This window comes from Cricetulus griseus, chromosome 7, assembly GCF_003668045.3.
Source record: "Cricetulus griseus strain 17A/GY chromosome 7, alternate assembly CriGri-PICRH-1.0, whole genome shotgun sequence".
Taxonomy (NCBI): domain Eukaryota; kingdom Metazoa; phylum Chordata; class Mammalia; order Rodentia; family Cricetidae; genus Cricetulus; species Cricetulus griseus.
Genome location: NC_048600.1, coordinates 86,478,450 through 86,505,774, shown reverse-complemented (window position 1 = coordinate 86,505,774; position 27,325 = coordinate 86,478,450). Strand labels below are relative to the sequence as shown.

At 39.2% G+C, this 27,325-nt stretch overlaps 2 protein-coding genes across 3 annotated transcripts in view; both read right to left on the bottom strand.

Annotated features, from left to right (window-relative positions):
* The window catches only part of Ankfy1 (ankyrin repeat and FYVE domain containing 1), a 64,479-nt gene extending 60,442 nt beyond the window's left edge, over window positions 1–4,037 (bottom strand). Inside the window, exon 1 of the mRNA XM_027426816.2 lies at window positions 3,965–4,037. Coding sequence (XP_027282617.1) covers window positions 3,965–3,974 — 10 coding nt within the window. The 5' untranslated portion in view covers window positions 3,975–4,037. The remainder of the gene's footprint in view (window positions 1–3,964) is intronic.
* Window positions 4,038–7,523: 3,486 nt separating this feature from the next.
* The window catches only part of Ube2g1 (ubiquitin conjugating enzyme E2 G1), a 69,524-nt gene continuing 49,722 nt past the window's right edge, over window positions 7,524–27,325 (bottom strand). The window contains exons 3-6 of one of the 2 annotated variants that reach the window (XM_027426818.2): window positions 26,106–26,203; window positions 21,663–21,841; window positions 19,548–19,671; window positions 7,524–10,516 (exon numbers count right to left, since the gene is read on the bottom strand). In XM_027426818.2, coding sequence (XP_027282619.1) covers window positions 19,585–19,671; window positions 21,663–21,841; window positions 26,106–26,203 — 364 coding nt within the window. In that variant the 3' untranslated portion in view covers window positions 7,524–10,516; window positions 19,548–19,584. The remainder of the gene's footprint in view (window positions 10,517–19,547; window positions 19,672–21,662; window positions 21,842–26,105; window positions 26,204–27,325) is intronic. The other variant, XM_035447490.1, reaches the window with a different exon arrangement.

The following is a 27,325-nucleotide window of genomic DNA, read 5'->3' as shown; positions in this document are numbered from 1 at the left end:
GATGACAAAAGAAAAGCTCATCAGCCATGTAGAGAAATGGCTTTGCAGGAACAAAGACAGAGGTAGAAGCATGTTGGAAACACACAAGAACAGTGTGACAAGCTGGGTGCTGGTGGTGCACGCCTTTAATCCCAGCACTCGGGAGGCAGAGGCAGGCGGATCTCAGTGAGTTCAAGACCAGCCTGGTCTACAAGAGCTAGTTCCAGGACAGCCTCCAAAGTCATAGAGAAACCTGTCTCAAACAAAACAAAACAAAACAAGTGTGACAGGGGTACAGTGAATGAGAGGCCAGAAACAAGTTTCAAGGTAAATTAGGACCAGATCTCTTTGAAGACTTCAAGGCTATTTGGAATATACCACAGGAGTTGGAGGGGGAAGGTTCTTAACATAACAGAAAAGGTAGGGCTAGAGAAATGGATCAGTGATTAAGAGCACAGGATGCTCTTCCAGAGGACCTAGGCTCAATTCCTAACCCCTGTAGGGTGGCTCACAACCATTTTAAATTCAGTTCCGAGATCTGTTCCCCTTTGGCTTCCTCCCACATCAGGCATGCACACTGAGCACAAAACATAGAGGTAAGCAATACATCCATGCACATAAAATAAAAATGTAAAAATTTTTGAGAGGTGAGGTAAGATCTGATTTTGTGTTTAAGGTTGTATTACATTTAATCATTTATTTGGAGAGGGACTATATATGGTTGTTGAGCACTTGAAGTGGCACTAATGTGACAACTAATGGAAGTCAGTCAGTTCTCACTTCCACTGCATTGATCACAGAGAACAAAGTCAGGCAAGCCAGGCTTGGTGGCAAGCCTGTAGCCACAGAGCCATTACCCTGGCCCTGATTTTTATATTCTTTTTGAGACAATGTTTCATGTAGCCCTGGCTGGCCTTGAACCTGCCTTATAGCTGAGGATAGCCTTGAATTGTTGATTCTCCTGTTTCTGCCTCCCAAGTGTGGGACCTCCATGTCTGGCATAGATCAGATTAGTTTTAAAGAGAACATAAGAAACTGAAAAGAGGCTGTGGGTCATTAAACGAAAGGTGAAGAAAAGTAAAAGTAGGAAGGCCACAAGGAAACTTTTAAAATAGGTCATTTGAGTAAGAAGAAAACGCAGAGTATAGCAGCTGCAAAGGTGTACAAAATGGAAATAGAAATCTTTTAGAGGCTGGGTATGGTAGCACACCCCTTTCATAAATCCCAGAATTCAAGTGACACCGGCAGGTGGATCTTTGTGAACTCTAAGCCAGCCTGATTTACCCAGCAAGTTCCAGGCTAACCAAGACTAAAAATGAGACCCACTCCAAAAAGGAAAAAAAAAAAAAATCACTTAAAAAAAATTGGACCTGAGTTAAGTATCTGTATTCAGTCAAGTGAACATTCATAGAAAAAAGAAAGTTTTCTATACAAGTCAGGTAAGTGATTGTATGGCATGTATACATGGTTTCTCAAGGCTCTGTTTACTATTCCTGGGAAGTAATGAACCACACATCACCACCACCACCAAATGAGCAACTACTAGGAAAGTTCCCAGAATAGGCTGACAAATAATGTAATTGTCACGTCTCACAAAAATCTATTTGTGTTTATGACTATCTGAACAGCAGCCAGTTCTGACTATCCTGATTAAAGGACAAGCAGCAACAAAAACACAAGCAACCTAAGTAAGAAATGGCTCACAAAATATCTTTAGATAGGAGACCCCAGACTGATAGCTGGGTAACCATCATAGGACCAACCCAGATCCTTGAATGTGGTTGTCAGTTAGGAGATCTGGGCAATCTATGGGGCCTCTGGTAGTGGATTAGTAGTTATTCCTAGTGTACGATTGGACTTTGGAGCCCATTCCACCTAGAGGGATACTCTTTCAGCCTAGACATAGACCTAGACCTAGACCTAGACCTAGACCTAGACCTAGACCTAGACCTAGACAAGATTGTTTCTAATTTAAATTTAAAAATAAGAGGAGAAAAAAAGTATCTTTAGATGACTGATTATCTTTGCATACAAAATGCCTTTCATTTAATGAGATAACTGACCCAGAATGCTTTCCTCGAATTTCCTTCCCTAGCTGAACTCTGCAACATCATTTCCAAACAGCCTTAACTGGAACTTAGGAAACTGGAATGTAAATAGGGTAAACTGTGAAGTCAGAGTCTAAGATTATCTGCCTATCATCTCCCCCTCACTTCACCCTTCAAACCTATTTAATCCTCGAGGTGTTTTGTCTGTGGTTAAGGTGTATGGTCCACTGGCTGGACAGATGTTTCTAATCACCTCAAGGCAACCACAAGTAAAGCAATCAGTGTACTGACCTCAGCCTGTATGAACTCCCCACAACTGGAACCGGAGCACAAAACACGGTATACTCAATAAAACTACGGGAATGAATGAAAGAAAAACTACACCCTCCACAACCTAAAATTTGGTAATGTATTTCCCCAGCACTCAAATTCCCTTCCTAAACGCACTGCACCGTTGGCAATCTCACATATGTCTTTCTGAACCCTCCTCCCACATCTCACTGCTCAGCGACAAGGTGCAATTCACTGGCTGCCTCCTGTGTACAATATTCTGTGGTTTGCAGGTCATCTAGTTCCTTTTGGGGGCAGGGTTTTGTGTATCCCAGGTCGGCTGTGAACGTCCTTAAATTCCTGATCCTTCAGCCTCCAGCCTCCCAAGTTCTGAATTAACTACTAGCATGCACCGCCACACCCAGGTCTTTCAGAAGTACCTTTGCTTCCTCCTCTTCTTTGAGACAGTGTTCACCTGAGTTCGACCTCCAAGATGTTTAACATGGTAGAAAAAGGGAAACTGGATTCAGTCCCAGCTATAACTCTGTTCTCAACTCACTTAGCTATAAAGGGCAAATAACATACCTGGCAGCCCTGCTTCGTATTACTCTGGAACCTAATCCAAATCAGGGAAGCCTACACAAACTGTCACACTACCCAAATCTCAGATCAAGAAATGATGGTAAATAAAGCTTAGCAAACGCACACACCAAAATAGGACTGGTCTCAATCAAGCACCCTTCAGCCACTCAATAAAGTCCAGCAAGAAGTGTTTTCCTCCAACAATGAGGTACACCCGAGAAGAACGCGGGCTCAACATCACTGTACGATCCCTAGCAGGTAACTCATCATCTCTGGGCTTTCTTCCCCACTTGTAAAGTTTTGACAAGCAGAGACCCTACATTAAGGGAAGCTGAACGTGAAAGACCAGATGCCTTTACCTGCAGTGTCTAAAGAGTATCCTAGAAAAGAGGGTAAGGAACCAGGAGGCAAAGGAGCGGAGGTAAAGGGACGTACACCTCTTAGGAGCAGTGTGGCCTTTGGTCAACTCCCTTACTAAGCAAACTCCTCCCTCCTCTTGCCCCCATTGCAAACCTCAGAGAATCTCGGCGCGCCCGCATGCTGGGGCTGCAAAAAGAGCCCAGAGACTACAGCGTTCGCCCAAGAAAACCGCAGCCCAGTTGTAGTCCCGACTCTTCCCGACCTCCCTGCAAAGAAGAGTCAAAAGCTCTTCCGCAAGCAAGGGATGCACCCCTTCCGGATGCAGGACCTGCCATGACAGCAGTTTCGATTTCCTAAGGAGATGGGCACTTCCCTCACCGTTCGAGCATCGCTGGCACTACAAGGAGCCTCCTGTACAGTCTTCCCGAGCCTCGCGGCTGCGCTTGCTCCCAGCACCTGATTCCTACCCCCGCAACCCCTCAGGGTTCTCAGCCCACCCAGGTCCCGCCGGGGCCAGACTGCAAGAGGGGCGTTGCCATAGGAACGGCGCAGAAGAATCCCCTCCCCAGCCCGGGGAGCCTCGAGACGCTTGACAGGAAGGTTCGCGAGACACTCGGTGCCCCGTGCGACCACACCCAACCAACTCCTCTCGAGGTTTCTGAGCCCGGCCAACTGTGCTCCCCACCCCTCCATGCCTTCCCGCGCCGCTCCACAAAAAAACCTACCTTCCGCCATCTCGGGCCCGGCCCTGACTGCAGCCTCGCGAGAAGTGCCTGCGAAACTGAGTCAAGTCTCGCGAGACCTAGGTGGAGGCGCGGCAAAGGGAGGAGCCTGAGCTGACAAGGGGTGAATGAAAGTGTACAACCCGCGGGACCGCCCCCAACCCGCCCCAGACATTTTGAGGAATTTGTCAAGCACTGACTGATCTCCCTCTTATTCCAGGCGGTCGTCGGGGCCCAGCGAACCTACTACTATGATTTGTAACCATGTGAGATGCTGTCAGAAAACTCGGATGATAACATTTGTCCTGAGCTTTTGGAATTTTATAACCAAAACCAGGCTACGATTCAGGTCGTCAAACATGGCACACACAATGGCTACTGATGTAGGGGTTACAGAAACTGCAAGGCTCTATAATTATTTAAAAAACAACGTTGTGTAAAAGCAAAACTGTAAGATCCCTGAGGACGAAGTGGCAAAGCCAAATAACAGTAGGAGCTAAAAATGCCCAGGACAGGGCCATGGAGTAGAAGTGCGAAGCAAGGGTAATTGGATGTTGGAAGATTAAACACAGGAAAGGAAGTTTGTAAGCCAGGAGCTAAAACCTTTGGTGAATATGAGAACTATTATATGACTGATGACAGCAAAATAGAGTGGAATACACCTAAATAATACTAGCCTGTTCAAAGGACATTTCATTTTATTTGTTTGCTTGTTGGCAGTGGGGTGGGATGAGGAATTTGAAACAGTCTCTTTACATAACTTTGGTTGTTCTAGAACTAAGACGAGGCTGGCCTTGAACTGTTATCTGCCTCTAGTGCTGGGATTAAAGGTGAGCATCCACACCAGTTTAAAGACTTTTTCTTGGCTTGCTTTAACTAGCAAGTGTAATTAGCATATGCGAGGTCAGCCTTGGGTTCAACAAAAAAGGCTTAGTTTAAGGGAATAAAAATAATGCATCAACAGTTTAAGGAGGTGGTGCCAGAAGACAGCAGGAATTTGGGAAGATCTGCCACACTAAAGCATTAGAGGGGTGAGTGGTGAAATGGAGGGATGAAGGAATTTCAAGAACATAGGGCCAATTTTGAAAAGGGGGGGCACCCCTGGCTGACAAACACCTAGAAAATGGAAGAGAGGAAGGCACTGAAATACATTAGGAACAAGTATGTGCTAGAATGGGCAGAGCAACGTTTAGAGGAGTGGCCCTGCCTAAGCAGCACCTGATTAAAAGAACTGGGCGTTGGTGGTGCACGCCTTTAGTCCCAGCACTCGGGAGGCAGAGGCAGGCAGATCTCTGAGTTCGAGGCCAGCCTGGTCTCCAAAGCTACACAGAGAAACCCTGTCTCGAAAAACCAATAAATAAATAAATAAAATAAAAACAGGTGCTTAAAAAACAGTATTTGTCAGTTTCAATAGAAGTGTCAGAGCTTAAAGCTTCTTCTGTCTGCTGAGGATACTTCATACTCGAACCAAATGTTGAGCTTTTGAGACCTTCAGATGGCTAGGTGAGCCAGCCTCAGGCATAAATAGACTCCTTTACATAGAGTCCCCTTTAAAAACTATCAAGATCTTAACACCAAAATGACTAAAGTGTTTGCAAAGTGCTGTCATAGCTGACCTTTGCTTTGCAGCATGTTTTCTCTTTGCCTTACTTTGCAACCCTGGTAAATTAACCTGAGTCTGTTTTCACATCTATTTAGTTAGTTTTGACAAACTAACTAGAGCTCATGTAGTCCAGGCTGGCCTAGAGCTCCTAATCTTCCAGCCTTCACTTCCCACATGCTACAATCAGATCACATCTGGCTCAAATTAGTTTCTTGAGATACTATTACGTTGAATGGTCGTTTTTTAAAATTTGACCAGATCCTTTATGATGCACAAGTAACAAAACCTGCTATCAAGGAGGGGCTTGATAGCAATCATGGTTTCTAGTATATTAGGAATGAGGTATTATGAGCATTCAAGCGCTGTATTTCTTTTGGGTTTTGTGTGAAGGTGTGGTATTGGTTTGCAGAGGCCAGAACTCGAGGTACCTTACACTCTTAGCTCTTCACATTACTTTTTTGAGAGGGCCTTTGTATCCCTTGTCTGTTCTGGAACTCTTGCTCTAGACTAGGTTAGACTCAAACTGGAGGTCTTTGCCTCCAGAATGCTGGGATTTAAGCTGTATCCCAACACACTCAGCTCACATTTTGATAGACTGACAGACCAAGCACAGACTCCTGACTCCACCTCCCCAGCACTAGAATTTTAGGCAAGAACTACTGTACTGGAGATCTGAACTCTGATACTCATGCTTGCATGATAAATACTTTACCAAACTGAGCCATCTCCCCAGCCCCTTGTGTGTTTGTGGTGCTAGTAAATTAAACCCAAGGCTTTGAACATTAAGCAAGTCCTTTCACACTGGATAACACCCTCAGCCCTACAATTATTTCTAATGGATACTGCTGCAGAAGAGTCATTTCTCTTGTCTAGGACATTCTGTGTGACATGTTTAGCTGTCAAAAGCTGTTTGGTTCATTTGTGAACAGGATTCAAAAGTCTGTGATCATGTCACTGAAGGTCAGTGTATAGGTACCAATTCATCAAGGCAAAAAGTATAATCCTACGTTGGCAGCTAGACTGCACACCAGAAATCAAACACCTGGAAATACCAAGCCAGAAAGTAATTTTCTCTGCAAACTAAATTCTGTTGAGTTCTGCAGGATTCCAAAAAGTGAAGTTTAAATTATATCTTCTTCAGGGCAAAGAAAAAAAATTTTCCTTTCCAAAGAAAATTCCTAGTACCTAGCACACAGAACATTAGTCAACAATCTGTTCACTTACATTTGAAACAACCTGCAAATATAACTACTTCCTATTTAATCTAGTGATAAGTATAAAATTGAGTTCACAGGCAACATCTACTCCCTTCTATAGAAATTTCATTCCAAATGTATTTATCAGGGTTAGAATTCTTTTACTAATTCAGCTCTAAGATATCTGGCTCCATATTCAGCTTGTAAAGAGGCCAGTCACCAGGAACTTATAGATGAGCAGCATCATCAGTACATCAAGTCAGTTATCTGCTCTAACACTAAATGCATATAAACTGAGGCCTCAAGACAAGAACTAGATTCTGTTATCTTTAAGAGATAGACAAATGTTTAATCTTGTCTCTTTTGCCACTCACTAAGTCACACTCGATAGGGATGGCAATCTGCTGGGAGGGTAGATGGTCTCATCCAGGTCACATTTGAGTCTAGGTTAGCTGATATCTAAGGCAGAGCCAGACTAGTTTAAACAAGACAGATCTCCAATAATGTTCTGCCAGATGTTCACTTAGCTTCTAAGTCACCATGAACAGAAACTCTTGATGAAATGACCATGTACTGGAAATTTAAAGAGCATTTTACCAGACTGGAAGTCATGTTAACTCCTACTTTTAAATTTCTTCTTTAAATAAAGCTTGTGAAATCCATCAAGGTTTCTGTGTGTATTGTTTGGTATCACATGCTGTTTATATAGGAAGCATCCCATAGCTTGCTTGAAACCTGTACCTAAAACCAAAATAGCTCATAATACAGCCTCTAAGTCATCATTTATTGATTTATAGAGCACCCATCACATGATTAAGGTGCTTTACAATACAGTAAACATCACAACAAAACTCACATAGTTAAATACAGTCAACAAATTACAGAACTAAAAAAAATAAAATAAAAAAAACTGGAATGAAGCAACATTATGTCAAACTTCAAAAATGTTGAGAAGTAGCAGTACAAAAAAAAGGTAATTCCACCAACTAGAGACCAGACAAAGATACACAGGTACCAAGACCCAAAGTGGGTGAATGAGCATATAAATAAAACTTCACAACTAGGAATAAAGGCCATTAAATGATTGATACTATGACTCCCAGGTGATCACAGAATAGAAAAACCAAATGTTTGAGCGTTACCTTCTAATGACAAAGAAATCACTATGTGGATTTTTAAATCATAAGGCCATAAAGCTACTAATAACCTCACATTACACACAGAGACTGAAATTTGCAAGCCTCTACATGAACTTGGAATAAATTAATAGCTAACAGTTCCATAATCTAAAGGACTTTATAGGTGTAGCTGATGGCTGGCATAGGTAGGTGGCAGGGGTCTGGCATGGGTAGTGATGAGACTTTTTTTCTAAGACAGAATTGCCTCACACTAATGATGATGCATTAGTGGAACAAAAGCCACCTGAGTGTGAGTTTTAAATCAAATGTAGAGGCATTTAAATCCACATTGTCAGATGAACACTAGGAAAGGCACAGATGACATCTCTCATAGGAAAGTAAGCCCTAACATTTGGGCTTCTGTTTCATGTGTAAAACATGGTCGGGGCACCAAGGGGAAAGAAAGAGCTTCAGGAAAAAGGCAGTCACTCTTAGCTCTCCAGTAGTCCTTGATCTAGCACAAAGAACCACACAGTTATCCCAAAGTAAATACATTACCATGGCATATATAATAAGTTCAGAAATAGCTGTCCCTGAGTTACTAGGTCATTTTCTACTTGCTGAGCAGTCAAACCCTGGATTTTAATTCAACAGATGGCTAGAATCACAGCAATAGGAGACCAAAAATTCCACATTTGCCAAAGCAACCACTGAGAGGACAATTTCTGAATGGAAAGTGAAGAGGATTGCATTCCCAGGCCCTTATAGGAGGACAGTAGCACTATAGGACAACTTCTGGTCTGGGGAAAGAAGGGTGTTTAAAAGTTCTTAAAGAGAATTGGGCTCCAATGAAATCAAATCGCAGTGTTCACAGTTGCTACACATTTATGGGTTCTGATATCATTTATGAACTTGTACAATGCTCCCAAGAAAACTGTGATTAAAAAATGGTGCTGTATCATAACTACATCCTCATCCATTTTCCCTTTACTTAAAAAGGACATAAGAGATTGAAAGGTCTTTGACAGGAAACCTTTCATTCCCACTTCTGCCAAAAGATTTATCCAATCCCCATGAGCTAAAGCCCCACCTATTCTCATAATCAAACACCATCAAGTAACAGGTACTGTCTTAGGCTCTAGCTCTTATATGCCAAACACTATTTCCCATTCTCAGCTAAAACCATTCAGGAGCTTAGGCCTGTCTTTAACACTGAACATACTACTTTTACCCATCACTGAAGTTATTTTAGAAAACTGTCTAGGAAACATACTCATGCTCAAACAAAAATCAAATCTAAATGCACTATGTCAGTGACAAAATCTGTATGTCAGTTAACAAAAGACTTACCCCTGTAATGCTTTTAGATTCAGATAAAGAATCAAGACAGAATCCAATACTTATACTGCCATGGCCATGAGATTTTCAAGTATTAAGTTTGTTTGCATAAGGAATCAACCTGAGATTTTTCTAAACTGCACTTCTCTGGTATTTAGTACTATAACCTTCATTTAATACAATAAAAGCCAACAACTAGACAATTATTGGAAAAAAATTATATTTTGGAAGAACTCACTACATAAGGTGACAAAATTCCAAAATCAAATTACATGAAAATATACATCGCAATTTCTTTGTACAATAGGTGAGGAAAATCTGCACTAAAGAAGAAACAAAAAAATATGAAGGACTAAGGAGAAGGGTAAGAGGACAAATAGCATTTTTAATAGCAATCCCAGATGTAGAAAGCCTGTAGCTGTGCATGCTTTATTCATCCAACCTTAATATTAGGCAACTTACGGGCAAAAATAAAACCAAATCTGGATTTTTGTATTGTTTGGAATAAAATTCACTAAGTTGAACTTAGAACAGACTTGACTTTTTTTTTTTTCTTTTAAAGTTCTCAAGAGATAATGACTAGGATCAAGAGCTCTCAACAGCCAGAAAATGTTATTGCTACATCCAATCCAAGAGATGGGTGAATCTCAGTACAAAAGGACAAAGCACCTAGTGATGACCCCACCTCTGAAGTCATCGTGGAAAATCAAGTAATTTACTAGTATTTCAGTATTTTAACTAAGTGATTTGAGAACTTTCTGGCAGATAGAAGAGATAAAAGGAAAGGGGAGTGTGTCAAAACAAATACAAAAGATTAGTAAATAGAGTGTAATGAAGACTCAATGGTTTAAAGGAAATTACATGGAAACTTTTAATCCTTATTGGTTTTCACCTGACATGCTTTAAGGAATCTTTTTGAACTGATAAGAAACGATGAATGGGAAAAGAAAACCTGCTAAAGTCTTTTAGAATTTACACGATTCTTATTCTACTACAAGAAAGCATTATTTGGTACAAGGTGTGTTTGTGGATGTACATGAACAGTATATATATTATCCGGATCATGTTGTGCTATGTACAGGTCTTTACAATTCTTCCTGAAGGTTAAAACAGTTCATTAGAATTCAAAATGCGTAATCATCTGTAAGTTGGCACTTGTTAGGCTCTTGTCAGCATTAATGACTGGCATGTTTTATTGCAGCCCAGTTCCAGCCAGAGTTTGCCAACTTGTTACAACAGAAGTCCAGCAATAGGTGGGTAGAGTGCAGGAAAAACAGTGCCATGTTTCTCAATTGGAGACCTACAACAACAACAACAAAAAAAACAGCATTATGTAATAAATGTACAAGCTACATATATAATTGAATAGAACTATTATAATTTCATTTGAAGTTCACTTATGTGCTTGTTTATCATATAGTAGCTAGTAACCACACATAGCTATATACTTTTATATTTAAATTACAAAACTAAAAGAAATAAAGGGTTAGGAAGGTGATATCCATCTCTAATCCCTGCACTCAGGAAGTTGAGACTCCCAAAACCATGAATTTGAGGCCAGCCAGGTCTACACAGCAAGACCTTGTCTTTAAAAACACAAATCTTCATGGGCTGGAGTAACAGCTCAGCAGTTAAGAACATTTGTTACTCTTCCAGAGAATCTGAGCTAGACTCCCAGCACTTGCATAGTAGCTCACAACCATTTGTTTCAGAGGATCTGATACCTTCTAACACACTTATAAACATACAGGAAAATATCCATATATAGATAAAATATCTACAGAAATTTAAAAAATAAATCTTCAATTTCAGTTCCTTGGACATGCTAGCCTCATGTGGCTAGTGGCAGTCACACTCAGCAATGTAGATATTAATTAATCAGCTGCATTTTACAGCAGTACTTCAGAGTTTTCAATACTCCAAATGTTTTTCTAACTAAATCACATCCAGAAACCACAAGTAGATTATTTAAAAGTAATATGGGGTTAGAGAGATAATTCAGCAGTAAACAGTGCATCTTGCTCTTAGAAAGGACCTGAGTGAGGCTCCCAGCACCCAAGTAGAGAGGCTTGTTATTCCAGGTCCATGAAATGTAAATAAAATCTTGGGCCTTTGTGGGCACCTACACTTGTGTATACATACATACATACATACATACACACACACACACACACACACACACAATTTAAAAGTAATAAAAGTAAAATGATTTGGAAATTTAGAAATATTTATGTGTAAGGAAAAAAAATTAAGGGTCTGGAGGAATGGCTCAGATGTTGAAAGCACTGAGTGTACTTCTGGATATACCCAGGTTCAATTCCCAGCACCTACATGGCAACTCACAGTTGTCTGTAATTCCAGTTCCAGGAGACCTGACACCATCACCCAGACATACATACAGGCAAAACACCAATGCACATAAAATAAAAAATTAAAAAACAAAAAGATTACTATACTTTTCAACTTGCTTAATCTTAGCCAACTTTTTGCATTCAAACTCATTTTCCTATGTAACCTCCCACAAATGACAGCCTCAAATCCAACAGAATGTAAATCAAGAACACGTGTAGGGGCTAGAGAAATGATTCAGCAGTTAAGAGCACTGACTACTCTCCCAGAGGACCTGGTTCAGTTCCCAGCACCCACATGTAGACAAACAACTGCAGCTCCAGTTCCAGGGGTAACTGGTGTCCTTTTCTGGCCTCCACAGGCACTGCACAAATATGGTGCACAGACATATGTTCAGGCCAAACAATCAAACACATGAAATAAAAACAAATATAAAGAAAAAAATTTTAAGAAGCACATTCAAAAAACAAAACAAAACAAACTACCACTTATCAAATGTTTATGATGTGAAAAGTAGTGTTAAAGTGTTTGTTTTGCAAACCTGGTTAAATAAAATCATTACATGACACCCCCCTTGCAGAGAAAAGTGAGATATGATCACAAGCTAACAATGATAGTTTCTAGTCAGAAAAACACAAGGTTCAAGTTTTTTTAAATCCTGTTTATGAGTGGCTACTTGTAGAGCCTTTATTCTATTAATGTGTACTTTGAGTGTGGGACAGGGACAGAACACAAAGAGAGCTCCCATTACCACTCCATTTTTAGACCATGTGTCTTAGCTGCTTTTATATTGCTATGATAAGACACCATGACCAAGGCAACTTATAGATGAAAGAGTTTATTTGTGGCTTACAGTTTCAGAGGGTGAGTCCATGACCATCATTGCAGGGAGCATGGCAGCAGGCAGGCAGGCATGGCGCTGAGGCAGTAGCTGAGAGCTTACATCCTGATCCATAAGTAGGAGGTAGAGAAAGAGAGCTAACTGGGGATGCTTGGGCTTTTGAAACCTCAAAACCCCTCCCCCAGTGACACATCTCCTCCAACAAGGTCAAAATTCCTAATCATTCCCAAATAGTTTCACCAGTGCAGACCAAGCATTCAATCCTCTTGGGTGGGAGGGGTCATTCTCATTTAAACAGCCACAACAAATGTTCCCAGAAACCCACATCTAATGCCAAGCACAATTTTGGATAAATGCAAGCAGAAAATCTCTAGAGATTCAAGTAATAAAATTTAAACAGAAAAGCCAACTCACACAGACATGAAGTTTAGTCAATCTTATAAAGCCAAGAGTAAATTTTATCTCACAAACACCCCAAAAATTCAACCACATCAAAGCTCTACTGAGCCAGATGGTGGCAGCCCAGCCCACATCTTTAATCCCAGCACTTGCGAGGCAGAGGCAAGCGAGTTCCAGGACAGCCAGGACTACACAGAGAAACTGCAACCCAAGGGGAAAAAAGGGGGGGGGGTAAGCCTGCAAAAGCTCTACTGGAGAAGAAAAGTGTGAGACAAATCTGTGGTGTTGCACGTGCCTGATTCACAATTTAAGAGCTCCCAGGAATGAGTAAAACATAAAACTACTGCTAAATTTCTTTAATAGAGTTGTACTAACCAGTTGTCTACCCTAACCCTACAAAGAGTGAAGATTCACCAGACAGGTCTATATTACCTTCCTCAAGATTACAGTCCACTATTTGTAATGGATACATGAATTAAGATATATTTCGTAATAGAAAATATAAAGACATATACTAAAACTCAAAGGACAATGTTACACAACAGAAGTGTAGCTTTGGGGTAATGTCACTGAATGTTTCTCCAAAATTAACACTTGGCTAACAAATCTCCCAGGTCTAAAAGAGAAATAGCTACAGAGCAGGACATTAAAGAATCATTCCACTATGATATAAACAATAAGAAATTTCAGGACCAAGAAACAGTTGTTTGGAAACTGTTTTCAAAAAAAAAAAGGGGGGGGGTTAAAAAATAAAAATAAAGAGATGCAAGATTGCCAAGCTACTCAACACCTAATTCCGGCCTTTTAGTATCAAAGACACAGTCATCAAGAGCATTATGTTGTTCAGTGAATTAGGATAACCTAGTCAAATCCCTTACAGTCAAATTATGTCCAAAGAAAAGTTTCTAATTTTTTCCTAGAAAAGATAAATGTGAAAATTTAATTACCCATATCATTTCAAGTAATGGTGTTGACATGAAAGCCAGGTAACCATGCCCTACTTCTAACTTACTAGTATCATTGTTAAATAGTCCACACTTTCATTTTTCAGTCATTTTCCAGCTCCCACCCCCCATTTTTAGAAACACTAATTATTGTTTGTGTTTACGTAGAGAAATGTGTGAATGTGAAGGTCAGGGAAGTAGGACCTTGCTAAGTAGCATCTTTCTTTAAACCATGTTAGTTATGGAATTGAACTCTGGTAAGTGGGCTTAGCAGCAAGCTCCTTATCCCCTCGTGATATCAGCTTCTCCATCAAATTTTTTTGATACCAGACATCTCACTGAACCTGGAACTGATCAACTTCACTAGATAGGCTGGCCAATGACCTCCACCATGATCTACTTTTTTCCATCTCCTCAATACTGGAATTACAGGTGGATGAGTGCTGCCATACTTGGGTACTAGGGATCAGAACTCAGGTCGTCATGTTTACACATCTCCCAGTTCCTATTCTTGTTTCTTAATCTACAAATCTGGAGATACTCATCTTCAAGAGATAATACAGGTAGCATCTCACTCAGTGGAACTGTTCCACCATTCAACTAAGTCCCACCATTCAAATAAAAGCAATTGGGGGAAATAACTACTGCCCACCTCTTTGGAGAGGAGTTTGAGACAGGATTTCTCTGTGTAGCCCTGGCTATCCTGGAACTTGATTTGTAGGCTAAGATGGCCATACACCTCTGCCTCCCGAGTGTTGGGATTAAAGGCATGTACCACCACCACATGGCTCAACCTTAATATTACTCTTTGTTTTGATAGATTTATCTTCTGTATTTACACAATATTTTTAAATTTAGGGAAGACAGTTTTATAGCATGTTGGGTAGAGTTTTCACTTTTCCTCTTTATTAGAACTTAGGTGATCAGACAGGCTCAATAGTTCAGGACTTTTAAGTTTAAATTATATTTTATTTATTCTGTGTGCCCTGGTATACAGGTGAAAGTCAAAGGACAACTTGTTAGAGTCACTTCTCTACTTATACCATGTGGGTCCTGGAAACAGAACTCAGATAATCAGGCTTTGGACAGGCTATTTTATCACTGAACCAACTCAATAGGCTCACAGTCAGGACTCTTGATCTTAAACAAATATAGAACTGAATCTTTAAATGATCTAAATATGAAACTGATCAAATATCCTTGGGATAACTACTTGACAATACATTTTCAAATAGTGCTTGGGAGGGACAGAGGCAGACAGACACAGATACAAACACACAGGTATTTGTGAGAAATTGCTCTCAGGATTCACAAACCACATTTCCAACTAGACAAGCTTTTCTTTTTCTTTTTTCTCTTTTGGTTTTTATGGACAGGGTTTCTCTGTGTATCCCTGGTTGTCTTGGAACTCCTTTTGTAGACTAGGCTGGCCTCAAACGCAAAGAGATCTACCTGCATCACCTGGATCCTATCTTTTTTCTTAATGATTTTTTACTTACATGTCTATGTGTGTACACAGGTGACACTGGAGAATAGAGATGTCAGATACGATTGGAGTCACAGGCAGATATGAACTTCCTGATATGGGTACTGATACTAGAACTGACATTCTCTGGTAGAGCAGTATGTGTTCTTGCTATGTGCGAGTCTCATAAACCTTTCTAGCTGCAGATCATGGGGCTTAAATTTGCTCATGTGGGTTTACAAAGAAGTGCTTGCTAAGATCAAATTGAATTAGGTGTGGGGATAGACACCTTTGATCCCACAACATGGGAAGTAGAGGTAGGCAAAGTTTTGTGAGTTCCAGGCCAGCCTGTGTTATGTAGAGAGTCTCTGTCTTTCAAAAACAAACAACAAAAATCTCAAAGTAAGGTGAGCCAGTTTAGGAATAAAAAAATGTTGAGGCATTAAAGGGGCTTGCTGAATCAAAGGTAGACCTCACATTTCAATGGCCCTTCAGAAAACTGCAAACCATCACCAAGAAGTAGGGTATAACCTCGGTGACATGAAGCTAATTCCCAGAGAGGAATTCGGCTACGTTTTATATGTAGACTACATCTCCTCTAGCTTAGGGTATACTGTTTTCTATGAACAGGAGACAGTGATATCTACCATACTTAGTTGTGAATCTACTCTTAACCTCTTCCTGCTCTCTGTGACAAACTACCTGCCATATTATGAGCTGATTTCTGGTGACATCATGTGACAAGAATCAAAGAAAGAGCTCAGCAGTTAAGATCCCTCTGTGGACTTCCAGAGGATCCCTGTTCAATTGCCTACACAGTAATTCACACTGTTTGGAAACTATAGTCCCAGGAGATCTGGAAATGCTGTTCTTGCCTCCTTCAGCACTGCAGGCAAAATATACATGAGTATAATTGTGTAAAAATTAAATTTAAAATATGTATTTAAAAAAGAGCCAAAGGAAGACTCCAGCCAACACCCAAAGACAAATATATCCTACACACAACTACTTAAGTGAGCACTGATATAGATTACCCCAGTTGGCCTTTAAGGTATATGGATTGCACAGTTCAAGCAACATTAGGATTTAACTAAGCCCATGTGTAGGGAATTGGGTGGTCCTAAGAAGTAAGAGATAACAAATGTTATCACTAAATTTGGAACATTTACAAAGCAATAAAGAATATAGTCCCTTTACCCTTGAAGCAAAACAAAAGAAACCATCATTTCTAATGGCATACAAATGGCATGGTATTGATCTGTAGAAAACATAATTTTGCTTCTCTTTCCTCTCCCTTCTTAGAATCTCAATCTCAATCAAAAGAAAAGAATTAACAAAAGACAGACAGGGCAGAGACACTAACAACAAGTGAAATAGCCTGGTGGTGGTGGCTCATGCCTTTAGTCCCAGCACTCAGGAGGCAGAGGCAGGCAGATTTCTGTGAGTTCAAGGCCAGCCTGGTTTACCGAGTGAGTTCCAAGACAGCGAACTCACATACATACAAACCCTGTCTTGGGGTGGGGGGAGTGAAATAAAGTCTAAGTAACAGAAATGTTTCAGAAAACATTACAAATTTCAAGGACTTTTAAGTGAATACCAAAAATAAAAAATAAAAAATAAAAAAAAAAATTTAAGGTTATGTTCAGCAGTAAGAACAGGGCACCTTACAAGTGTGCTAACTTCTAATTTCAAAAATTCTTATAAAATTTGGGGTGGGGATGTGTGAGTCAAGTGTTAGAATGCTTGCTTAGAATGGACAAGACCTGGGGTTCCATTCCCAGAACCACATGTGTTGGCACATGTATTTAATCCCAGCACTCAAGTGGCAGAGGAGAGAGGATCTGAGTCCAACGCTAACCTGATCAACAGTGAAATCTATACCAGCCAGGACTAAAAAGCAAGATCCTGTCTCAAAAAAACAAACAAAACAAATTCACATGTACATACATACAAACAAACAAACAGAATATAGTATATTAAAATTGGTGGTATGTACAGGTATATACGTGAATTATGGTTTGTTGATTATTACAAGGCCAGCACAAAAAACCACAATTCAATCCTTGGGAACCATGTCGTATTAAAGAACAAGTTCCCATTAAGTTGTCCTCTGATCTCTACCTTTGTGCCATGGCATATACGCCTGCCCATACATTAGAATTTGCACATACAGGCACATAAACACACAAATATGTGGGAAATGTTTTAATGCTTTTCTCCTTACCTTTTTTTTGTGTTTTTCACTCAGGAAATTAACTATGTAGCCCACACTGGCCAGGAACCCAGAATATCCCAGCCTTAGTATCTCAGGGGTGGGGGGCTACAGGCATGTATCACCACCACACCTAGTAGATATTTCATAGTCTTAAACATCTCAATATTTAATTCAAATAAAATATGTGAACAAGTCATCTATCTACATAATGTCCTTTTCTATGTCAGACGGGATCTTCGTCTTTGACTCCCTACTATACTTGTGACTAGATATTTAGATGAACTGTACTCCACTGGCCCTATTAAGATACAAAAGAACAACTAAAGGAAAAAAAGAAAGCTGCTCAATGGTATCAGCAATATAATATGAAATAAGGTCTTTCTTTTGATGTTTTGAGATAGTGTCTCTTGTATTCCCTGCTGATCTTGAATCTGCTACATAGCCAAAGGCTTGAACTTCTGGTCCTCTTGCCTTCCACTTCTCCAGTGTACAACACCTGGTTTTATGTGGGGCTGGGTATCTGTGATAGTTTCTGTTAACTTGTCATAAACTAGAGCAGAAGTAGTCACCCTTTCACAGGGATACCCTACAATCAGAAAATACAGGTATTTACATTCATAAGAGGAGCAAAATTATACTTATAAAGTAGCAATAAAAAGTTTTATCTCAAATGAGGAACTATATTAAAAGGTTGAAGCATTAGGAAGGTTGAGGACCACTGAACTAGAGTCATCTGGGAAGATGGAACATCAGTTAAGGAATTGCCTTCATCAGACTAACCTGTAAACATGTCGGTAAGGCATTTCTTGATTAATGATTGATGAGGGAGGGCCTAGCCCAATGTGGATGGCATGTGGTCCTGAGTTGTTTCAGAAAGCAGGCTGAGCCAACTGTGGTATAAGCAAGCCAGAACTGGTATTCCTAATTGTTTCTGCTCTCAGTTCCTGCCTCCAGATTCCTGCCCCAGCTTCCTTCTATGATAGAGTATAACCTTTGAACTGAAATAAACCTTTCTAGCTGCCCTGGTGTTTTTGTTGTTGTCTGTCAACAGAAGCTAGAGTCATTTGGTAAGAGAAACCTCAATTGAGAAAATGCTTCCATTTGACTGCATGTAGGCAGGTCTATAGGACATTTTCTTGATTAATGATTGATGTAGGTGAGTGGGGGGAGAGAAGTGGTGCCATCCCTGGACATGTGGCCTCGAGCTGTATAAACAAAAAAGCAAGTTGAGCAAGTCCTGAAGAGCTAGCAAGTCACTGAGAAATTTCTCCATGGCCTCTGCTTCAATTTCTGCTTTCAAGTCACTACACTGAATTCCTACCCTTATTCAGTGATGGATTGTGACCTTAAGAGTTGTGAGAATGAATTAAGCCCTTTCCATCCAAAGTTATTTTTGGTCATGGTGCTTTATCAAAACAATAGAAACCCTAATTAAGACACCCACCAAGTTAGTAGCACAGTAACAAAAAAGTTAACTAAACTGGACTGAACCCAGGATTTCATTAAGATTAGGCAAACATTCTAACAACTGGGCTCATTCCTAGCTCTAGGATCTTTCTTCCTTTCTTTTAATACCAAAAAAAGAAAAAGAAAAAGTTAGTTTTTACCAAATATACTATTCAGTATAAAAGGATGCAAGATACTTCAGTACCCAGGAGTGGGCAAGAAGATAAGGGCAGAGTGAAATGGAAGAAACCAAACTAATATTTTCATTATTAGAAATTTTACCATCGATGGGGACTACCAATTTACTACCAATAGAGTTTTAGTTCAGTGATGGGATACCTCCCCTCAAGAAGTACAAGATCCTGGATTTCAACGCCAGAGCAATAAAAAAATTTTTCTAATCTTTAATCACTACCAGGAGACTATTACCATAAAATTATTTTAAGGCAGAACAGCTAGTTAAAAACACTTGAGTGACCAAAAAGAGACAGAAAAAAAAAAGTGGTTATGCTATATCTTTGAGAAACAGCAAACTACAGTAAAATAGAACTGGAGGAATAAAATGAAGCCAAAAAATACAAGTCAAATAGCTAAATCAAAAGATCTGCAAAAATTAGCATAGCATTTGACCAAAAAAGACAGAACAGTTGCATGGTTTTTAAATGAACTTACCCTGAAATAATTGAAGTTACTAGCTATTGAATAAACATCACTCAAAAGCAGTTTCTTGGCTTTTTCTTACACAGCGGGCAACTTTCCTTTTAAATTCTCCATTTCTGTCTTCCCTCCACTCTTTCTGTAGATACAACAAATAAAAGCAAATTACTTATATAAACCCTAATTTAGTTTTTTATTTTGTTTTAATTTTGAGGCAGGGTTTTTCTGTGTAACCATGGCTATCCTAGAACTCCTATAGACCAGGCTGGCCTGAACTCACAGAGACCTCTGCCTCTGCCTCCCAAATGATGGGATTTAAGGCACGTGCCACCATACCAGGCTTCCTATTTTAGTTTTAAATGTTAATCTTTTGTAATTTTAGATTTTGAAAAGCAGGATTGCAGCTTAGCATACTTGCCCAGTTTATGCAAAGACTTGGGTTTAAATTAATCCCAAACGCTCCAATTTTTTTTCAAAGCATAGTATTTTCACCTAGGCTCTGAGCACTTACCTAGCATGTATAGAAATCATTCAGCAATACCATTTCACCCAAAAAATTTGGTGAGGTATAAGAGCAAGCTTTTATAAGGGACTCGGCGGGGAATTACAAATAGAAAGCTTTTCTGCTAATTACAGCTACTGGAAACTTCCTCTTTTTTTTTTTTTCCTTTAAAAAAAAAGGGGGGGGGGCACAGCAAAATGGCTTAGTGGTTATAGAGCTTGATGACCTGAGTTGGGGATCAGAGATGCACATGGTAGGAAAGAGAATCTACTCAAGTCGTCCTTTGCTCTCCAAAGAGTCAGGACAATTATGTGCCTAATAGTGGCACTTTTCAGATTATAATTTACAAATAAAACATTAAAATTGTCCGGCGTTGGTGGTGCACACCTTTAATCCCAGCACTCGGGAGGCAGAGGCAGGTGGATCTCTGAGTCCAAGGCCAGCCTGGTCTCCAGAGCGAGTTCCAGGATAGGCTCCAAAGCTACACAGAGAAACCCTGTCTTGAAAAACAAAAAAACAAAAAAAAAAAAAAACCCAAAAAAACAAAACAAAACAAAACAAAAAAAAAACTTAAATTAATTGGAAAATTACCTATTCCTGATATTGGAAACAATTAGAAAACAGTCAACATGAAGGTGTCAGTAACACACCTGATGTGCATCAGATGCTGAGTACCATAGGGAAAAGTAGGAGCAATGGTAGTTACATCACCTTTCTTGCATGGCACCAGTGCCAACATGAACACCAAAGATTTCAATTACATCAAAAATCAATTTTCACCATACGTGGATACCAGAAAATGCTCTCAGAAATAGCTTATCCGAAACAAAGAGACGAAAGACAGGGTTTCCCTGTGGCTTTGGAGGTTGTCCTGGAACTAGATCTTGTAGACCAGGCTGGTCTCGAACTCACAGAGAGAGATCCGCCTACCTCTGCCTCCCGAGTGCTGGAATTAAAGGCGTGCACCACCACCGCCCTGGGTTTACTTCTCTTTTTTACAATAGTATCTATTTTTTTTAAAGATTTTATTTATTTATTTATTATGTATACAACATTCTGCTTCCATATACATCTGCACACCAGAAGAGGGCACCAGATCTTATAACAGATGATTATGAGCCACCATGTGGTTGCTGGGAATTGAACTCAGGACCTCTGAAAGGGCAGTCGGTGCCCTTAACCACTGAGCCATCTCTCCAGCCCCACAATAATATCTATTTAAAACAATCAGAGACAATAGCAATTTTTAATCCTTATTCTTTGGAAGAAAAAAGTCTTAAAAGCAAGACAAACTACAGCAAGATATAATTTTATGTACATATGATGTCATAATGAAAGAATACTAACAAAAGAGTAGATTTTAATTACTCACTACAAAAACTAGTGAAGTAATGCATAGCAACTAGTTCAAATTAGCTATCCCACAATATTTACATTATTTCAAACTAATTATACATGTTTATTTGTATGAAAATAGACATAAGTATATATGTCATATATATATGCATATGTATATATGACATATATATATATATGCACACACTAAATTTTAAGTTCATTTTCATCAAGAGAAAGAATGAAAAGGTAAAGGACGGAAGCAGCAGTTGTCAGGCAAACAAATACCTTACCGCAGCATCTACATTTGCAGGTGAATCTCCATTAGGGTCTGCCAGCATAGAAATGACACTAATCATGATGGTTTCCACAGTATGGATAGGCAACCAACGTTCCTCTGGCTTCTCATAACCATATTTATCTTCCCCAGGCTCATGAAGAATAGAAATGCAAACATCACCATTTTTATCAACTGTAAAATTATAGAATAAGAATTGTTTAAATTTGGTTATACATAATTTATTACAAATATGATAGTTATCTATGTAGTACACATATAAAACATTACAGGTAGATTTCCCAAATCTGACATAATAAAAATGACAGACAAGACCCATGTCTTTAATGATTTATTTAAAAACTTTCCTGTAACTGGGGTTCCTCTTCCTAATCCACTCCTACAGCATGTCAAATCCAACAAAATGGAATTAATGGATAAAGAAGCAAGAACAGTATTTAAATATTATGATATTATTAGCACAAAACCTTCTAATTATTATTTATTTTGCTTTCCATACTTATTACAAAATATGGAGTTTACAAAAAGGATTAAATATTTATATGTAATTATATCAGAAGGAAGCTATTTAAAATCAAGGTTTGGAGGGGCGACTGAAGGGATTATATAACTCAGCAAGCAAGCACAAGCCTTGACTCCACACCCAGCATCCCATAAAGAAGTTCATAAGCCCAGCACTCATGAGGTGGAAGTAGGAAGGTTAACAAGATTGAGGCCAGCCTGGAATACATGAGTCCCTGTATCCCCAACCCCCCTCAAAAAAAAAAAAAAAATCATTACTCGGGCTAGAGCAATTACTGAAATTGTTAACAGCACTGGCTGCTCTTCCAGAGGACCTAAATTTGATTCCTAGCACCTAATTGCAGTCCTAGGGTATACAACACCCACTTGTGGCCTCTGCAGGTACCAGGGGCACAGGACCTACCTACCTGCAGGCAAAACACCAATACAAACAGAATAAATTAACAGTAATAACAAAGTGCAGTGGCTCATGCCTTTAACTCTAACAACTCAAGAGGAAAAAGCAAGTGGATCTCTATGAGTTCCAATGCCAGCCAAGGCTAGAAGATGAGACCTTGTCTATGAATGAATGAATCAATGAATGAGCAGACCCCACAATAATAATGATAATGACAGTTTTAAAGGAAAATGGCTTTTAAAACAAGTGGTGGTGGCACACACCTTTAATCCCAACACTCTGAGGCAGAGACAGGCAAAGAGCCAGTGCCAGGACAGCCAAGCTAAAAACAAAACAACAAAAAAGTCCTGACTTAGAGGCCCCCCAATGGCTTTAAAAAAATAACCATTAGTCTAGAATATTAAATCATTTTAGAATTAGATCTTTAGAATCTTAGTCTTCTTATTTTCTTATATCACTTCAAAAATGAGAACACATTTAAGATTTATATCTATTATGAAACATTTGTTGACATGAATTTTATTGTAATATATACATTGGATGAAATTACAATTTCTACCTTTTCTCAACTAAGAATTAAAAATAATCACAATGACATGCAATTATTATAATCATCATTGAATCAACTCAAATTGTGTACACAAACAACCTCCTTATTTTCCCCAACTCTTCAGTATCCAGAAACACTCCTGTTCTCCCTATTTCAATTACTTAAGCATCTCATAGAAGCAAATAACACCAGTACACATTTTTGCTCTTTTTAAGTTTGTCATAGTTCAGTTAGCATAATTTCATCAAGGTTCACCCATTAAATGTTGGTGGAATACATTCCAGATAGAGATCATGTTTCCATGACCAAAATTAGAATCATGCCCCCCCCCTCTCTCTCTCTCACACACACACACACACACACACACACACACACACACACACACACACAGACCCTCCCTCCAACAGGGTTTCAGTTTCAATGTGTAACAATCCCTGGCTGTCCTGGAACTCACTCTGTAGACCAGGTTGGCCTTCAACTCTCAGAGATCTGCCTGCCACTGTCTCCCAATACTGGGATTCAAGACATTCACCACCACCAGGTTCAAATTACACTTTTTTTTGTTTGTTTTGTCTTTTTTTGTTTTTTGAGCAAGGGTTTCTTTCTCTGTGTCCTAAAGTAACTCTTGTAGACCAGGCTGGTCTCAAACTCACAGAACTCACAGAGATCCACCTGCCTCTGCCTCCCGAGTGCTCGGATTAAAGGCCAAATCACACTTTTAAATAAGAGTGTCATTTATACAGCCATCAGAAATACACAGTGATGACATCATCACTGCCTTACTCAGGAGTAAAGTTCTTCCATACTGATACTGTTTAAATTATAATGATCTCTGTCTTAATTAACTTTTCCAAAGACATGTTGAATGACAACTATACTCTCTATGAAATAACTATCGTAACTCTTTAGCTAGCTATATATTTAATATTTACACTGATTTTGCCAAAATGCTTCTTTTCCTCTGTATAATGTTTTGTCTATCTGTTTGTTGCTTTTTCCCTTTCATCTTAATGTTCTTTAGAACTGGCTTTATTCCTGTTCCTTCTAAATCCACTGGAAAATCCTTTGATGTCTGGGAATGGCGGTACACACCTTTAATTTCCCTTGGGAGGCAAATACAGGAGGATTTTCGAGTTTAAGGCCTGACTGGTCTACAATGCTAATTAAAGGCCAGCCAAGGCTACACAGTGAACACCTGTCTCAAAATCAAACAAGCAAATAAACAAACCAAACAGATAATTCCAAACTGGAATACAGCTAAGCTACACAAATTATTACTTGCCATATAATATTTTTTCCATTTTTAATTTATTCATATATTTTACATCCTTACCTCAGTTTTCCCTCCCCTCATCTCTCCCCATTCCCTCCCCCAACCTCCCCTCCAACCCCCATTTCTCTATTCCTCTATTTCTATTCTTTTTTTTTTTCAATTTTTTTATTTGAATTAGAAACAGGATTGTTTTACATGACAATCCCATTTCCCTTCTCCCACCTGTCCTCCCCTACCCACCCCCCAACTAAAACCTTATCTGTCACATATCTTTTCTGCTCCCTCTGGGAGCCCAGTCCATATAGAGGAATATTCCCTGAGCCAAGACACACGGGGGTGGGCCTAGGCCCTACCCCAAAGGAAACGAAAGACTCTGATGACACCCTATGGAATGCCATATAATATTTTTTTGAAATTTATTTTATTATTATTGTATATATATGTGTGTGAACATTTGTGCTATAGCCCAAATGTAGAGGCCAAAGGATAACGTAGAGACCTCAACCTCAACATGGGCTCCAGGGACTAAACTCAGGTTTCCAGCTTTTACATGGCAAGAATTTTTACTTACTGAACAATCTTACCAGGTATCCCCATAAAAACCTTAAAACCATCATACTATTCAACTACTTGAAGCATACAGTCTAACCGTTCCTATATAATATACTTACTGTGTCATACAACAAATCACACTTTCATCATCTCCAAAAGAATGTACCTTGTACAATTAATACTGACCACCCTTTTCCTCCCCTCTAAAATCTCCAGCAATCTAAAGCAACTATGAATATGATGAGTCTTCAGAGTTGCATATTATAGTTATTAAATGATCATTTCCATTTTTTCATTTCTTTGAAAAAATTATTTGCTTTCCATGCATGCGTATGCCTCTTTGTGTGACTGTGCATGTGAGGACAGATGCCCAAGGCATTGGATCCTCTACATGTGGTTTTCTGAGACAGCCAATAAACATTTCAAATCCATCTTTGGTGATGGAAGAACATTATACACTTATCTGCTACGCAATCTTTCCAGCCCCCACAACACTTCCCTTTTTTGCTACCAAATCATACTGCATTATATGTATATGCAGCATTTGCTTTTTACTTACAGTGATTGGCATCGGTATTATTGCTACTTTTTGAAAATATGAATAATGCTGCTATTTAATAAGATTACGAGATATACCGCCACAATTTTCTATGCTATGTAGCTAGAAGATTGCATCACCATCCATTTTATGAAAAATTGCATTTATGTAACAAATGCAAGGTTTTCTGCATGCTAAGTACTCCACCAACTGAACTATATTCCCAACCTTAGAAACCTTTTCCTAAAAAGGTATTTTTTTTCTAAGAGCTTAATGTGGTGGTGGCTCTTGCCTGTAATTCAAGCACTTGGCAGCCCAAGGCAGGAAGATTACCAAAAGTTCAAGGCCAGCCTGAGATACATCGTGAGGTCCAGGTTGACCTGGAACTCAAATTTGTCACACCTTATTTCCAAAAAAGCAGAAAACTAAGTAAAGAAGGAGAAAGAGAATCTTTGTATTTATCTCTCAAGTATAGTATAAGATCATATGCACAAAAACATGAAATCCCAGAGCAGTCTCACTGAGACTGTTGTGAAATCATTAATTACAAATCATCATTACAAATCATCTTATTTGCAAATATGAATGTAAAACTAGAAAACTTACCATTTGGGTGCCAAATCTCTGTAATGAATTTCATTTTAGGAGGCCGGAGGGGGTAATCTTTTGGGAAAGTGAGATGAGCCTTAAAAACACCACCTTCGCTGGAAAAAATAAAAGAAAAACAAGTTCACAAATTTAAGTTATTCTTTATAAGTACAGTCAAAAAATCAGACAAGAACACAAGAAATAAACCAACAAAATTAAAGACAAAAATAATTATGGTTCCCTGCAAATACACAGTTTAACAAACCATCATAAATACAGTTTAACAAACCAGTATTTATGATGGTTTGTCAAACTCTCTGGAGGTTAGCAGAAATAAAAGGAACCACTGGAAACAGGTGTCCAGATCAGATCACACTGGTATTATGCTACAAGTCTTTTCAGTGCATGTCCTGAAATAAAATTCAGAGAGTTTAATCTTGTCTATATGGTTCAAGTTGTTGAGTTTCCTATATTGGTTTCAATATAGAATCCCCCACATCAACCTCTTTCTCATCTCAAAGTTAAGGCACATTTTGTGGTTCCCTATCTTCAAGTAGACTGACACTTCTATTTATCTACTTGTTTATTCATTTCGTCATATAATAAAACCTCATTTGAGCGGGGCGTTGGTATCGTAAGCCTTTAATCTCAGCACTCGGGAGGCAGAGGCAGGCGGATCTCTGTGAGTCCGAGGCCAGCCTGGTCTCCAGAGCGAGTTCCAGGATAGGCTCCAAAGCTACACAGAGAAACCCTGTCTCGAAAAACCAAAAAAAAATAATAATAATAATAAATAAAAAAATAAAACCTCATTTGGTACTCATATGCCCATTAGGAGGAAAGTAGTAAACATAAGCGTCTCCGAAGAAGGCTTTATACTATTGACTTTCCAGAGTGGTAACCTCTGCAATATTGATAAATGTTCTCTGTCTGTACTGTCTAATATGCCAATGAAATGTGGAATGTGTCCTGGTTAGTTTTTATTATCCACTTGATCCTAGAACCACCTAGGAGAAAAAAATCTATTAAGAATTTCATGGGACTGGGCATGGTGGTGCTCGCCTTTAATCCCAGCACTGGGAGGCAGAGACAGGTGGATCTCAGTGAATTTAAGGAGGCCAGTCCAGTCTACAAATCAAGTTCTAGGACAGGCTCCAAAGTTACACAGAGAAACCCTATCTCAAAAAACCAAAAAATTCCTGAGTCAGATTGGCCTGTTATAATGCACAAAAACATGAACT